General features: G+C 38.2%; 2 protein-coding genes across 2 annotated transcripts; one reads left to right on the top strand and one right to left on the bottom strand.

The window, feature by feature from the left end:
• Nucleotides 1-2,259: 2,259 nt before the first annotated feature.
• LOC133721959 (ethylene-response factor C3-like) lies at nt 2,260-3,249 on the bottom strand. Its single transcript, XM_062148737.1, has one exon. The coding sequence runs from the start codon at nt 3,142-3,144 to the stop codon at nt 2,440-2,442; it is 705 nt and encodes a 234-aa protein (XP_062004721.1). The 5' UTR covers nt 3,145-3,249; the 3' UTR covers nt 2,260-2,439.
• Nucleotides 3,250-12,081: 8,832 nt separating this feature from the next.
• LOC133720540 (rubisco accumulation factor 1.1, chloroplastic-like) lies at nt 12,082-13,801 on the top strand. The gene has a single exon (XM_062146892.1). The coding sequence runs from the start codon at nt 12,157-12,159 to the stop codon at nt 13,495-13,497; it is 1,341 nt and encodes a 446-aa protein (XP_062002876.1). The 5' UTR covers nt 12,082-12,156; the 3' UTR covers nt 13,498-13,801.
• Nucleotides 13,802-14,514: the final 713 nt, after the last annotated feature.

The raw sequence follows: 14,514 nt of genomic DNA on the forward strand, positions 1-14,514 counted from the left end.
CCTTCCTCCCAGACCACGTGCCACCCTCATAGACCATTTCTTTTCTTCTTCAATCTCAGCCGTTCGTTTCTGATCCATCTCTATCTTCATGACCAGCCACCTCCTTTAATTAATCAATTCAATCATTCTCTCTTCTTGAATTCCGCCGCACTCACCTTTTATCAAATTGTGAGGCTAGCTTGTGTTCCATCTCTCATATATCATTTCTCTTAATTTTTTATGTATTTGATTATATATTTGATAATGGGTTGTGAGTAGTTCAATTTTGGGAGCTAGAGTTGTGAAACTCTAACTCATTGTATAAATATTGATGTTTTACTTTTAATAAATGCAATTTCTATTGTGTATGCTTTAAATCCGAATTTATTGGTCCTTAAAAGCATGTTTCTAGGCTTTGTCAACCTTTGAAATTATGTTATGGGCAATTGTGATGAATAGATTGATAAATTGACAACTTATTAGTCTTGTGGCATCTAGGATTTAAGTGTGGTGACCATTAGCTAGCTTAATTGTAGCTAAGCTTGCTTGAGTCTCTATTATCTTGCTATCTAGGCCTCTAATTTTAGATATTGTGGTCTTAACCGGCGTAATGCCCAAATAAGAGAGTTCATTGTGGCCTTAACAGGCATAGTCAATACACCGAAAGGATAATTAGTTTAGTAGCCTTGACCGGTACTAGATACGGGACTTGACACACATATAGGAAATGCATGCATTTGTAAAATTAGCATCGATGTTTACAAGATAATTAGTGTGAATCACCCGCACTCCCATGTTTCCATTAATTTGAAATCCGAATTTAATTTCTTGCTTGATAATTAGTTGTTTGCTTTTATTTTAGTTTGCATTTAATTTAGTTAATTCTCAATTCAAAACTCCCGAACAAAATTCTACCTTCCATTGTGCATAACTCATTTGGGCTACGAGTTAGTGGCTTTGATTAGGCTTAGTGTGAGCTAAGCCGAGCATTGCCGAGGCTTGGTGCCTTGTGAATATTATTTTACTTTATTTTATTTTTACTTTTCATTGTATGCATTTGAGTTGTCCTAGCGGCAATTATCTCGGTTAGGTCCAATACTTAATCCCCGAGGTACGATAAACTAAGGTCCAAATATTTCCCTTACTTGACACGATTCGTACGCTTGCGAGAGTATATGCATCAAGTCATCCACTTAACAGAAGCGATGGAAAATTTACCGATTTCCCTAATTACATTGCTTAATTAGGTTAGTTAGGTTAATTAGTTAATTAATTAGGTTTGGGTTGCATGATTAATTAGATAATGCCCTGCAGCTGTTTTACACTTGTCATTCATACGTGCAATCTAAAGCTGTGCTGCTCTCGTGTGTGTGACAGAATTCGCAAGCTGTTGTAATAGAAATCTTCCTTTCCTTCTCTAATTCTTAAGCCTTCATACTTTGATGCCCGACAATTAAAACAAGGCTTTGGTTTGGATTCAGAAAGACAAAAACAAAGCACTGTTTGCCTCCTGATTGAGATTGAATACGATGCACACACATCACTGTTTTCATGTTATTCGCTTTCCCATCCAACATCTTATTACCAGATCGTGTACAATAAGTCAATGACTATTAATTTCTTCACTATCTTCACGTAAAAGCACATTATCTTTTAGGCCATGTTTGGTTGGTGGAATCTGGACATTGGGAAAGGAAACTGGAATCTGGGCATTGGGAAATGAAACACTTTCCTTTTCTGTGTTTGGGACAGCCAAGGAAGGGAAAGTGGTTCCCAAAGAAAATGAAAAAGTGGAGGAAATTGGTTCCTCCCCCCTCAAGAATCACTTTCCCAAAGGAAATTTTCCACCAACCAAACATGGCCTTACTCTTTTAGACAAAAGACCCTCATCCAATCATCCAATTTAGTGACTCGGTCAACTTGGTACTAGTCATTTTTCCTTCTGACCACATAAATGCTATTATATAGAGATCAAAATAGATGTTCTGGCAACTATTGGCTTGTCTTTTGACTCTCTTTTCAAGAAGAAGGTATCAAGAGGAAGAAGATCGACCAACAACATCATGCACCAAATAAACTATGATTCATACGTATACGTATATCACAATTCACCTCTAAATTTATAGTTAGTTTGTGAGATATTTTGGATAATTTATGAGCTTTTAGACTGTAGCTCAAATTGGTTGCGATCAGTTACTAGCTACTACCCTATTAGCATAAAGAAAGAACTATACATACGTAATCCGATCTTGTCCTAGACTCCTAGCTAGAAGTTGACGAACTCATATTATTGATAAAGCTTAATCAATCCTTGTCTTGATAATAATTTACAGACAATTACAAAAGAGAGATCGATGAATATCTATGAAAAGCAAAACTAGTGGCCCTCGTAAACGTACCCAAAAATAGAAAAGAAAATAGAAAAACAAGGTCCAAAAGTGGATGGAGCAGTTCAGATATTTAAGAAGATATACTGAGAAGCTCTTCCAAATAGTCAGCACCAAGATCCTCAAAAACCACCACATTTTCCAACCTCAACTCCTCAACATCATCATCACACTTCTGAACGTCCTTCTTCTTTTTGTTCATCGATGACTTCCTCTTGATGGAGTGCCTTTTCTTCAAGGCCAAAACCGGAGATGAGCCCTCTTCGAACCCGTACTGCATGTCGACGAGCGACTGGTAAACAACGTCAGCCGGAAAATTAAGTACCGCCAGAGTCCCCCGCATTGCAAATGCTGCTTGGTCGTAAGCTAGAGCTGCATCCTCCGCCGTGTCAAAAGTTCCCAACCAAACCCGCACCCCATTTCGGGTTGAATCCCTTATCTCCGCCGCGTACTTCCCCCATGGCCGCCGGCGGACCCCTCTATATGCTATCTCGTCCTTCACAGGCTCCTCGTATTCCACGGCGGCGTTGGAGTTCACCTCTTCATGATCTTTAGAATGATGAGCAGTACTGGTTGCGTCGGAGGAGTCTCCGGCACCAGCCTGAGCAAGAACTCCGTAAAGAACCATTTCTTCAGAGTCGTTTTCGTTGAATGGTAGCTGAGCGGGTACTTGTACTTGATTGTAACTGTGATCAAAATTGAACATGTCCCAGGAAAGATCAGAACCCAGAGAGCTGAAGGAAGAACAAGACTCAAAAGAGAACTCCGAAGAGTCCATCTAGAAACTTGAACAGATGAACTTGTTCTTCTCTGGTAATTCGAAGTTGCTGGCTTGTGAGTGGTGTGGCCTGGTTTGGTATGTCTTATGGAAATGATCGTTTGAGACCATTAGGACTTTATATAGGCATATAAAGGAGGGAAGGACCCAGCAGGACCCATGTTTACACAAATATAAGGCTAAAGAAGTGAAAATAATGGTGAAAGGGATGGAAAGAAGGTTGGATTAGATGAATATATATTGAAGGGGGGGCGATGCAGAACTCTATGGTCGTTAATGGGTCCAAGAAGGAAGTCGATCCACGTGGGTCAAAGATGTCGTGGACATGGCGGCCTGGTCAGGTCAGGTCAGGTTTATAAAGAATTCAATTCAATGTCTGTGACATCAGCTTGATGATGGAGTTCATTAGGGCAACCCACTTGGTACATACCCAGAGTTGAGCCCCATTGTTGTGTCTTATATATATATATATATAGTTCATCGCCCATTGCTATGTCTTTTTCACACAACCTTTTTTTTTTTTTTGGTGGGTCGAGGACCAGCCAAAACTATATCCATCCACAATTAGATGGCATCCTCCTCCTCCAAATTTTGTCAAAATTAACTTTGATGGTTCTAAACTGCAGAGTTCCGCAGCAGGGGGATTCGTTATTAGAGATTGTACCGGGAGACCTCTTGTTGCAGCAGCTAAGGGATTTGGAACAACCAGTGTACCTTTAGCTGAAGCAATGGCTTTGAGAAACAGCTGGGATTCACACAAATTCAGGCTGAAGGATACTCAAAATTAGTTATTGATGCTGTGAAGGGCAGAAGCAGTCCCCCTTGGAGAATCAGCAAGATTATTAGGATATTTGGCAATTAGCTTCTAGTTTTACTTCTATTACTTTTGTTCATGTACTACGTGAAGCAAATTTTGTTGCTGATGCTCTAGCAAATCTATGTCATGTATAGCTCCTCAGATGGTCTTCAATGGACCACTTCTTTACCAAGAAGTGCCTCTTACGTACACACTTCACTTTGATGTTGTAAACTCTTGATGCCCTAAAGGCTTCTACTTTTAATCATAGTCTTTTCGCATAAAAAAGGAAGAAGATTTATTAGAAAAAAAAAAACAACAAAATTAAAAGGCAACAAAAAATATAATTAAGCAAGACTAAGCAGAGTTGATTGAATAAAATATCAAAACACACAATGGGCCCGATTGCGGGTTGGGTAAGAGTTTCGGAATCTCTTTTAGTTTTCAATTTTTATTATGAGATTTTGGGAGAGATTAAGAAGATTATCATATTCCAAAGTTGCTTCACCCTCATCAAATTAGGAAAACATATGACTTATCTCAGCTTGAGCATATGTATGATGACCAAGGGATTCTTCATTTTCCAAATCACCCCAACAGAACTTAGCTTGATGAACACTAAACTCTACCAAAGCAGAATCTATATTATTAGTACCAACCTAAGCGTCAATGCGCACTCACTTACCCGAAGATTGCAAGGAGTTCTAATATTATATCTGATTTTGAGCAAATACTTGAGTATGCTAATTTTCAGAGCCAAAATTGGATTTCAAGTTTTTAGAAATGTATTATAGCTAGGCTCTTTCATAATATATTTCCTCATTGTAGTCGTATTGGGATTTAGGATTAGGGTTTGCCACCTATATATATATATATAAATATATGTATATTCAGTTCTTTCTATCATTAATAAGATTTTAGAGACCTCTTCTTATTCTTTCGGTGAACTTAGTAGCATTAGTGAACTCCAACAAATCTTTAAGGTTTTTGCCAATTGTTAAATGCTCCTATCTATGCTTCTCGCAGTGCCATGTACTACTGCAACGTACAAATATAGACAGATCGATAAGTTGCTTGAATTCCACTTGATTTTCCACATAATTCGAGAACTAATTGTTTCTGGAGTTCTGGACGATACGTGCATCACTCGACATGCTCGAGTGGTCAATTAATTTTGTTAATGTTTGTCATTATTGAGACGTAGCAGGAGAGTTTGTCATGTAATTGATGTATGTTTCTAATAATAGTGTAGCATTCGATTTTGCATGGCGGGGGCATAATTAGTCCAATTTTTGACATTGTTCATGAAAGAGACGTTGCATGGAAAATAAGATTAGTATGAAACCGTGCTCGTCTGTACGTGACTGCGGATTAAGGGAAGGTTGAAATCGTGCAACGGAGAATAAGATCGAGTCTGAGATTTTACTACAAAACTAATTGTCATAATAGACGGCTTAATAACGTACGTCCATTTATAACCATATTAAGAGCCAACTTTTCAGACGGGACGGCTAGCCAAATGAGATTTAAGATATATAACCACTTTAGATCGATTTTGGTTTCCTTATTGGTTATATAAATTATATTATCCCAGAAAAATGAAACAATTGATATCAATCTCACGTCGGGTAGCAGACAAGTGGCCATGTTGGAAGAAATAGAATTATATTTTTTTTATAAATTTTCTGCTTTTGCTGGTGTTTGATTGCTCGAGTCCAAAACGGTATTAATAATTGCATCATCAAAAAGAAAATTGAAGAACAATGTATGTCATGCCAACGTATTTGTGGCAATCCATATATTAATCAAGGAAAATCACCAACAAACTGTTACAACTGCTTTTTCTGCAACCCAGTTATGCAAGTTTATGCAAGTTGACTTCATTCTTTTTCTACCATAACAGAGCGAGAAAGAGAAATAATGCAATGAATTTTTGTAGCTGAAATACTGTACTAGGATCAGGGATAAGGTTCAAAATCAATTAGCTTGAAGATAGGTCTTTCATTACTTCAACTACAACACTGCATAAAAAGCACATGGTGTGTTCAATGAGGTCATTGCCAGGAAACAACACTTGCCAATTGCCAAAAATCTACATCAAGTCATAACCAAAATAAGTATCATATTAAACATTTTCCCACTCATATTCATACATTTTGTATTATATAGTTGATCTGGTAGACTTTGAGCAAGGCCGGATAACTTTACACACAACTAAAAGATGGGTTTTTTTTTTATTTTTATTTAACCTACTTCAAAGAAGTACAGTAAAATTTTAACAAAAATTTAAATTGCATATTTTCTCCTGTTTCCCTACTATATACTTTAGGGTATTCTAATTTATCAGACTATGCTTGATTTTCATATAAGCGAAAGCTGAAATTTGAAAATATATGAATATATTTAATACATGCATATGAGTTGCGTACAATATATAAAACAGAAAATATAAAGGTTAATGTGTAAATGTCTAGATAACGGCCCATGCATGTCTCATCAATCATCCCAATCTGATTCAACATGTTGTCATAAACTTACAGAAACATCGATTTCCAATAATTTCCTTAACTCAAATAATCAATTGTCTCCGGCCCTGCCGACAATATATGAGAAAAACAACTTGGCTAGCTATATGTTGTGTTCTTCAATATTTTTAGCTCTTTTTAATGATAATGGCATGAACTTAGTTAAGCTGTACATATCATTCAATTAAAGTTTGAATATGGATTAGACAATATTAGCTCTTTGAAGGTAAATAATGTAGGACATAAGTCTCATTCTCGATTTCAAAAGAGAATGATTTGCCACACTCTGGAAACCCACTGCCTGTCCTCCTATTTTTATTTACGGTAAAAGTTAGAAATGATCCATGTGATTTGGGTTGATACTCAATATTAACCTTGTGGTTTCAAAATGTTTAATTTTACCTTTGTGATTTGCGAAATTGATGGTCCAAAAGCTAATTTTGACAAAAACTTTGCCATGTGCAAGTCATGTGTAAGGATAAGTTTGTCATCTCAATTAAAAAAATAAAATAAAATTTTTATAGGAAATGAAATTAAAAATAAATAAAAACCAGAATTCTACAACGTCTTATTTTTTTAGTTTCATTTTCCAAATATTATTTAATTTAATTTCTTCTACTATTTTAAATTGAAATGACAAATTTATCCTTGCACGCGAGGGATTTTTGTCAAAAATAGCATTTGGCCAAAATATCTGTTAGTTTCGCAAATCACAAGGGTAAAATTAAATATTTTTAAACCACAAGGTTAATTTTAAACATCACTCCAAACTACAAGAACTATTTATAACTTTTACATGATAAGTGCATGAACCTAGCTAAGCTATACGTATCATTCAATTAATTGAAGCCTGGCTAGACCTTCACAGCGATTGGTGATCAGATTTATACTTCCATTTTCATTTTCTCATGATCGATCATTAATATTGCAGGTGGATGGTTTCAGAGAGTCAATTTAGTCGTTCCTTGTCTTTCAAAAGGTCTATGACCAGATAACAGGGTATCTAGCTATCGTGATCAGGAACTTGGTTCATTTCCCTCGTGGGCATATATATATATATATATATATATATATATATATATATATATATATATATATACACACATCATCACCTGCATCGCCACCATATATAAAGTATATGATGCATATTTTGAAGAATGATAATAAACCAAGTCTACTTTTGGAATATTTGGGCTACTCAAAACTGTGTCCAAGATATGTTTTACGCAGGGAGAAAAAGTGTATTTTCCTTCAGCTTTGTGTTTCTTTACTTCCACCTCACCTAACATATAAACCCTCCATTTGTTTTTCTAGTTACTTTCAATGAGACTAGTAATGTCACACATCTTAAATTTAAGACTTTGATGGCTTATAAAAATATTAACACCTAAGTTTTTGTTCAATACTCAAATTTTATAATAACTATTCACGTGTTAATCTTAATGATCACATTATGCTTTTACGTAATTCAATATAAATTTATTACGTTTTGTGTTTCAAAAGTGTCGCCGTAAGCAGATATGTTGAGAGTAATTTCCAAATATCAAAATTGTAAATAAGAGTAATAAGAAATTTTAGATTAGAAGCTGAAGTTTCTATCATTTTTCAATACCAATACAAAGAAGCTCATATATATTGATTTACAATCGGCTAGTTTCATAATGAAAACATATAATTGGATATCACTCTTACTGCTTATGCCCCCAATTTTCGTAACACAGTGATTGTCTGATTGACCAAGCATTATACCGACAGTAAAGCGGCCTTTATTTATCAAATTACAAATAGCCCTCGTGCATGTAGTTGCGTTTTCAGGCATCACTTCCATACTCTAGAACATCTTCAGGTAGATTTAATTTATTTATTAGTTGATTGTGAAAAAAGTAGCTCTATATATATATATGAGGCAATCAGCAGACATGAATTCTCATTGAAAAGAAATATACTAATTAACTAGTTGAATTGGTAAGGATACACTCCACAGACATTGATGAAGATAGATCAAGCATGCGGTACATTGTATCAAGCCAAAGTGTCATGTTCAATATAACTACAATGGAAGCAGAAAACAAAACCCAAAAAGAAAGAAAGAAAGGGAAAAAAAAAAAAACAGACAACGAATATCAATTCAAATAATAGAGTTGAAGTTATATCTTACTGTTTCAATGCTATGGTAGCATTCAGATCTGAATCTTCATATTTGACTGAACTATAGCAAGGGTATTATAATCAGCTAGCTTTACCTATGTATGTCCCATGCTTATTACTTAATAGTAAACTACCACCTCATTAAACTCCCATGATTATTTAATCTCACTATATGGTGACTGTGTTTTCAAAAGCTTGGTCAGGCTAATATATTTTATAGTGTTGTATTAATGGGGAAAATAGCTATGATTGCTAAGGGAGTCTCCGCCTCCTTAAAAGGTTGGTCAATATCCAAACTTCGATCAAGCAAGAACTTCCAGAAGTATTTTGAAAAGTCATCCGAAGTTCAAACCTTCACTTTCAGATATGGAATTCTGGTCAAAAGATTCAAGGTGATGAAGTGAAAGAGTAATTTGGTGATGAATGTGCATACTAAAAATCCCAAATTTTGAAGTAGTTTAGAGACGGATATACTTACTTAAATTGGTCAAAAGATTTAAGGTGGTGAAGTGAAATAGCAATTTGGTGACGAATGCGCTTATTCAAAATTTCAAATTTTGAAGTAGTTTAGAGACAGATATACTTACTCAAATTAGTCGAAAGATTCAAGGTGATGAAGTGAAAGAGTAATTTGGTGACAAATGCACTTATTCAAAATCTCAAATTTTGAAGCAGTTCAGAGACAGATATACTTACTCAAATTGGTCACAGCTAGCTGAATTTTCTTGCTTTTGTTTATCAGAAGATTTCTAATGCTTTGATATATACAAAAAATCAAAAACCCATTACCACCTTTGTCAAAACACATGCTATATTCTTGTTTGTCAATAGATGTGAAAGACATTACTTGAATTAAGCTATTATTGGAGTTAAATTTTTTAAAAAACGCCCCGCTTGTTTACTGCACAGCGATTTTTAGAACATTAACAAAAACTCAATATCACTTTTGTCAAAACACATGCTATCTGGGCGTGGGCCTGAGCCTCCCAGCTAGGCTGGGTTCCAAACCCCTTTAAAAAAAAAAAAAAAACACATGCTATATTCTCCTTTGTCACATCCACATCCAGTAGATGTGAAAAGACATTACTTGTGAGTTAAACTATTATTGGAGTTAAATTTTTTTAATAAGCTATTAAAGAGTCTAAGAGCTTCATTTTCGATAATAGTTTCCCGATTGCAGTTCAAACCTTCCAGCACTTGCGTTTGGAACTTGGTCAAAAGTTTCACAGTACTGGTGAAGTAAGATAGAGTTATTTAGCACTAGGGTTATGATTAACCTATTGATCCAATTAGTGGAACCACATAATTGACCCCAAGAAAAGATTGAGATCCAATCCAAATACATAGTGTAGTTCACTGACAAAGCAATTACGGTACATAATTTGCACAAAGTAATAATAAACAACAATGAATTAATTGTGTAGTGCCGTGATGGATGGATGTGCTTTCTCAAATTGATCATCTTTCTTATATTAAAAATAATAACGGACGTGGGGCTGAGCTTTCCAATTAGGTTAGAGGATTTCTAATAATGCTCCAATTTTACTGCTATTCTCCTTAATTTTTCATTAGTCAATAATCTGTCCTTAAACAATATATCAGATGTGAAGCATGGGCAAATCGCAACTTTAAAAGATGGGTGTACAAACTCAAATTGATCACGGGAGTAGTATTTCTCTTGCTTCTGTTCATTAGAGGATTTCTAATAATGCTCTAATTTCACTGCTATTCTCCTTAATTTTTCATTAGTCAATAATCTCTCCTTAAACAGTATATCAGATGTGAAGCATGGGCAGATCGCAACTTTAAAATATGGGTGCACAAGAGGTATGCTGGTTTCTTATTATGCTTCTAGAATATGTTCTTAGGGTACTTTGTAAAGCGACTCCTTCTGACGGCCCCGGGGTATGTTGTTTTGGTACTACTTACTGAAATACAATACTGAGATGACATAAAAATAAAAATAAAAATTAAATAAAAAGAGCTTCACATTGCAAGGGTTTTTTTCTTTTCTTTTTTTGAAAATAAGCTTGTGTAGCTGCCCTCAAGCCTTGATTAATGAAATTGCAGAATACAAGGGGGGGGAGCCTAAACCTCATATTACAATAAGCATAAAGGGAATATCCTGAAATAATACCAAGACTCTCCACAAAATCTATGTATTCTAACAAGCATCAAATAGCAAAGAGTGCACGATTGGCTACTCTATTTGCTTTGACATAGCGGTGACGTACTGGAAAGATAACTTTATCATGAAGAAGCATTATTACAAATAACACAGATTTCCCACTATGTTGCCGCACAGAAATAAATCTGGCGACACTCAATTTCATCATGCCACTAGGAGATTGCGTCCATTTGATCAAGCAAATAGCTCGCCGCCTCACTAGGCCAAACAAGGCACACTGAGTGTGCATACCGGGACAACGCCCACGTCTCCCTAACACAAATCGGCAGGGACTTATTGCCGACAAAAAGCCACGTCTAATTAAAAAAAAAAATGGCATTAAATAAAAATAAAATAGGTCTAGAGCCCAGCAGGCCCAAGCCCAGACCCAAAACACAGCAGGCCCAGGCCCAAGTAACATGTTGTAGAAGCCACCGTGTCACCAACTCACATGCGCCTCCAATTCCGTCCTGCCGCCGGCAGCAGCAGCAGCACCACCTACCTCCCACCGGCTAGAGACGCCCCTCTCCATATTGGAACCCAACCTCGCAAACCAAATCAGACCAAACCTCCCAAGATCGGATCCAATCCTGCTAAACCAGGTCAGGTCACAACCACCCAAGATTGAACCCAAACCTCCAACTCCCGATCGGATTCAAGTCTCCCCAGATCAGCGTCAAACCTCCCAACCTAGAACTAATTCATCCACCCACCACGCCGTCGAAGCTCCTCTCTAGTGTAAAGCGACCCCGGCCCCTTCCTGCCATCTAACCGCCGCCGCCGCCCACAATCGTCAACTCCTCTAAGCGCCTTGGTCAGCGACACCATAACCCTGCAAACTCTACTCTGACCGAACCATCTATCACCGGACATTACCGACTTTACGTTTGCTCTCTTCGAGGAGGTTTTTTTAGAACCACATGATGTGTTTTTTGCTCATTGCAAGTGTTTTTCCAAATATAGAATGAAAAAAATGTTGGTAGAAGTATTCACCATGCTAGGCTAGACATAAATCACATAATGCAAACTGGCAAAGAATAAAGAGACTCGAGCTATGCTAGAATAACCATTTGAGCCTTACTCTTGTCTAACACACACACAAAGAGATGGAGCTGAGCTGAACACTCAGCTCGGGTTTAGTGAAAGGGTTGAAAATGAACTGGACTATACAACAGCCCAATGTTCCATAATTGGGCTTGGCCCAAACATATAAACTGGGCTTTCCAATGTCTAATACCAAACTCTTAATCCAGTCCACTAAACTAGTTCCAAACTATCCCAACTGAAAGTGAAACTCACTCTGAACAACCATCATCATCATCATCTTGGAGAGATAAGGGACCAAAGCTTCTTCCTTTCCACTTCCATCTTGCACCATGCTTTCCTTAACATCAACCACCTTCAAACCCTTCTTCTCTCCCTTCACCTCCACCACCACCACCACCTTAAACCCTCACCCACCTCATCTCCTCTACCCAAAACCTTCCCTTAAACCCATCTCAGCCTCCATCCAACACCTCCCCTCTTCCACCCCAAAACCAAAACCAAACCAACAAGTCTACCAACCTTTCCGGCCACCCCCTTCTCCCATCCCGGAGAAATTCCGCTCCTTGGACGCCAATGGCCGTCTCGAAATCCTCGCCAACCGTCTCGGCTTATGGTACGAGCTCGCCCCATTGATCCCTTCTCTACTTCAACAGGGCTTCACCCCTCCCACCATTGAAGAAATCACAGGGATTTCCTCGGTTGAGCAGAACCGACTAGTCGTGGCAGCTAAAGTCAGGGACTCTCTGATCCATTCCAAGACGGACCCAGAAATCGTGGCGGAGTTTGACACCGGGGGGTCGGAGTTGTTGTATGAAATAAGGCTGCTCAGTGTTGAGCAGCGGGCGGCGGCGGCGAGGTTCATTGTGGAGAAGAAGCTTGATGCAAAAGGAGCTGAGGACCTCGCACGTGCCAGTAAGGACTTCGCGAGGAGGCGTGGGGATAAGGGTTGGGAGAGCTTTGATTACACACAGCCTGGAGATTGTTTGGCGTTTATGTACTATAGGCAAGCTAGGGAGCATAAGAATCCTTCTGAGCCTAGGACTTCGGCTTTGGAGGAGGCATTGAAGGTTGTGGAGAGTGAGACGGCGAGAAATGTGATTCTTAAGGAGTTGGGAGGGGAGAGTGGGGAGAGTGAGGAGGAAGGGGATGTTGTGGCGGGGGTGAAGGTTCCGGTGGTGAGGATTAAGTTCGGGGAGGTGGCGGAGTCGAGTAGGGTGGTGATATTGCCGGTTTGTAAGGCGGAGGAGAAGGATAAGGAGGTAATGGAGGCGCCGTGGGAGTGTGAGAGTGAGGGGGAGTTTGGTGTTGTGGTGGCGGAGAAGGGGTGGAAGAGGTGGGTGGTGCTGCCGGGGTGGGAGCCGGTTGTTAGGTTAGGAAAGGGGGGAGTGGTGGTGTCGTTTAGCGATGCTAGGGTGTTGCCATGGAAGGTGAATAGGTGGTATAAGGAGGAGCCTATATTGGTGGTGGCTGATAGGAGTAAGAAGGATGTGGAAGCTGATGATGGGTTTTATTTGGCAGCCATGGATGGGGGTGATTTGGGGTTTAAGGTTGAGAGGGGATCGGCATTGAAGGAAGCTGGTGTGACGGAGAGTTTGGGGACTGTGGTGTTGATAGTGAGGCCACCAAAAGATGAGACAGAAAATGAATTGGCTGACGAAGATTGGGAGTGAAGGAATGTGAGGAACTGAGGATTTTGTTGTTGTATGTGAATCTTTGTAACAACTTACAATGGAGATTTATACAATTTATACAAGAACTTTCAGTAATGTTGGACACATGAGATGAGGTTTAGATCAATGCTCTAGAAGGGTTTTTTGCTCTCCTTACTTCTTTAGCCTTGATGGCCATGTTGTTGTAATTTTCAGTTTTGTTCTTTTGTAGGAGGGTTTACCCTTTGTTTGTTGATCTTACATGTTCAATATATGTAAAATGATCTATGAGTTCATAATGTACTGTGCTTTTAATTCGTGTTCATGATCGGTATCAGGGTATGTATGCTGTCTTCAATGAGTCAGAAACTAACAGAAGAATGGGGACATGAGAATTCTAGTCACAGGATATTTTGAACAGAGTTGTGTTTTATAAGAGCTGGAATGAACCTGCTTTCATTGATTTATTATATGGTTCTATTGCAAGAGAGAATGATCTGGTATGGTTTTCTAGCATAGGTTGGCGCATTTGGCATAATAGGAATCATTTTGTTCATGGCTATACTATTTTGTGAAGTGATGATCTCGTAAGGCAGACCTGGACATGGTTTCATGACTGTTTCTGCCATATCTGTTGGTCTTGGCAATAAAGATTCTCCAGAAAGAAGGCAAGTGTAAGTGCGGGTGTGCCATTTATAAGCTTTACTGATGTGGGGAATGGGAAGCATGGCACAGGTTTGGTTGTTCGTTATTCACAGGGACTGTTTATGGGGGTTTTAGCTCTCCTTTGAGCTGGAGTCCCAAAATGTCATCCATTATGTATCAGTCCATTGCATCCAAAGCTTTGTATACTCTAACGGAGGAATAAGTACTCAGTCTGAGGATAAGTTCAAGTGTAGGTTCACGTTCACTACATATTCCACTTCAAGTGTAGGTTATATCTTTAGAGTTTCTGAACTGTAACAGATCAGTAAGAAGTGACTAAGATGTCAAATGGCAGACTGTTTTGCTATGGAGTCAACGCAAAAAATTCAAATA

Source organism: Rosa rugosa, chromosome 7 (assembly GCF_958449725.1).
Source record: "Rosa rugosa chromosome 7, drRosRugo1.1, whole genome shotgun sequence".
NCBI lineage: Eukaryota > Viridiplantae > Streptophyta > Magnoliopsida > Rosales > Rosaceae > Rosa > Rosa rugosa.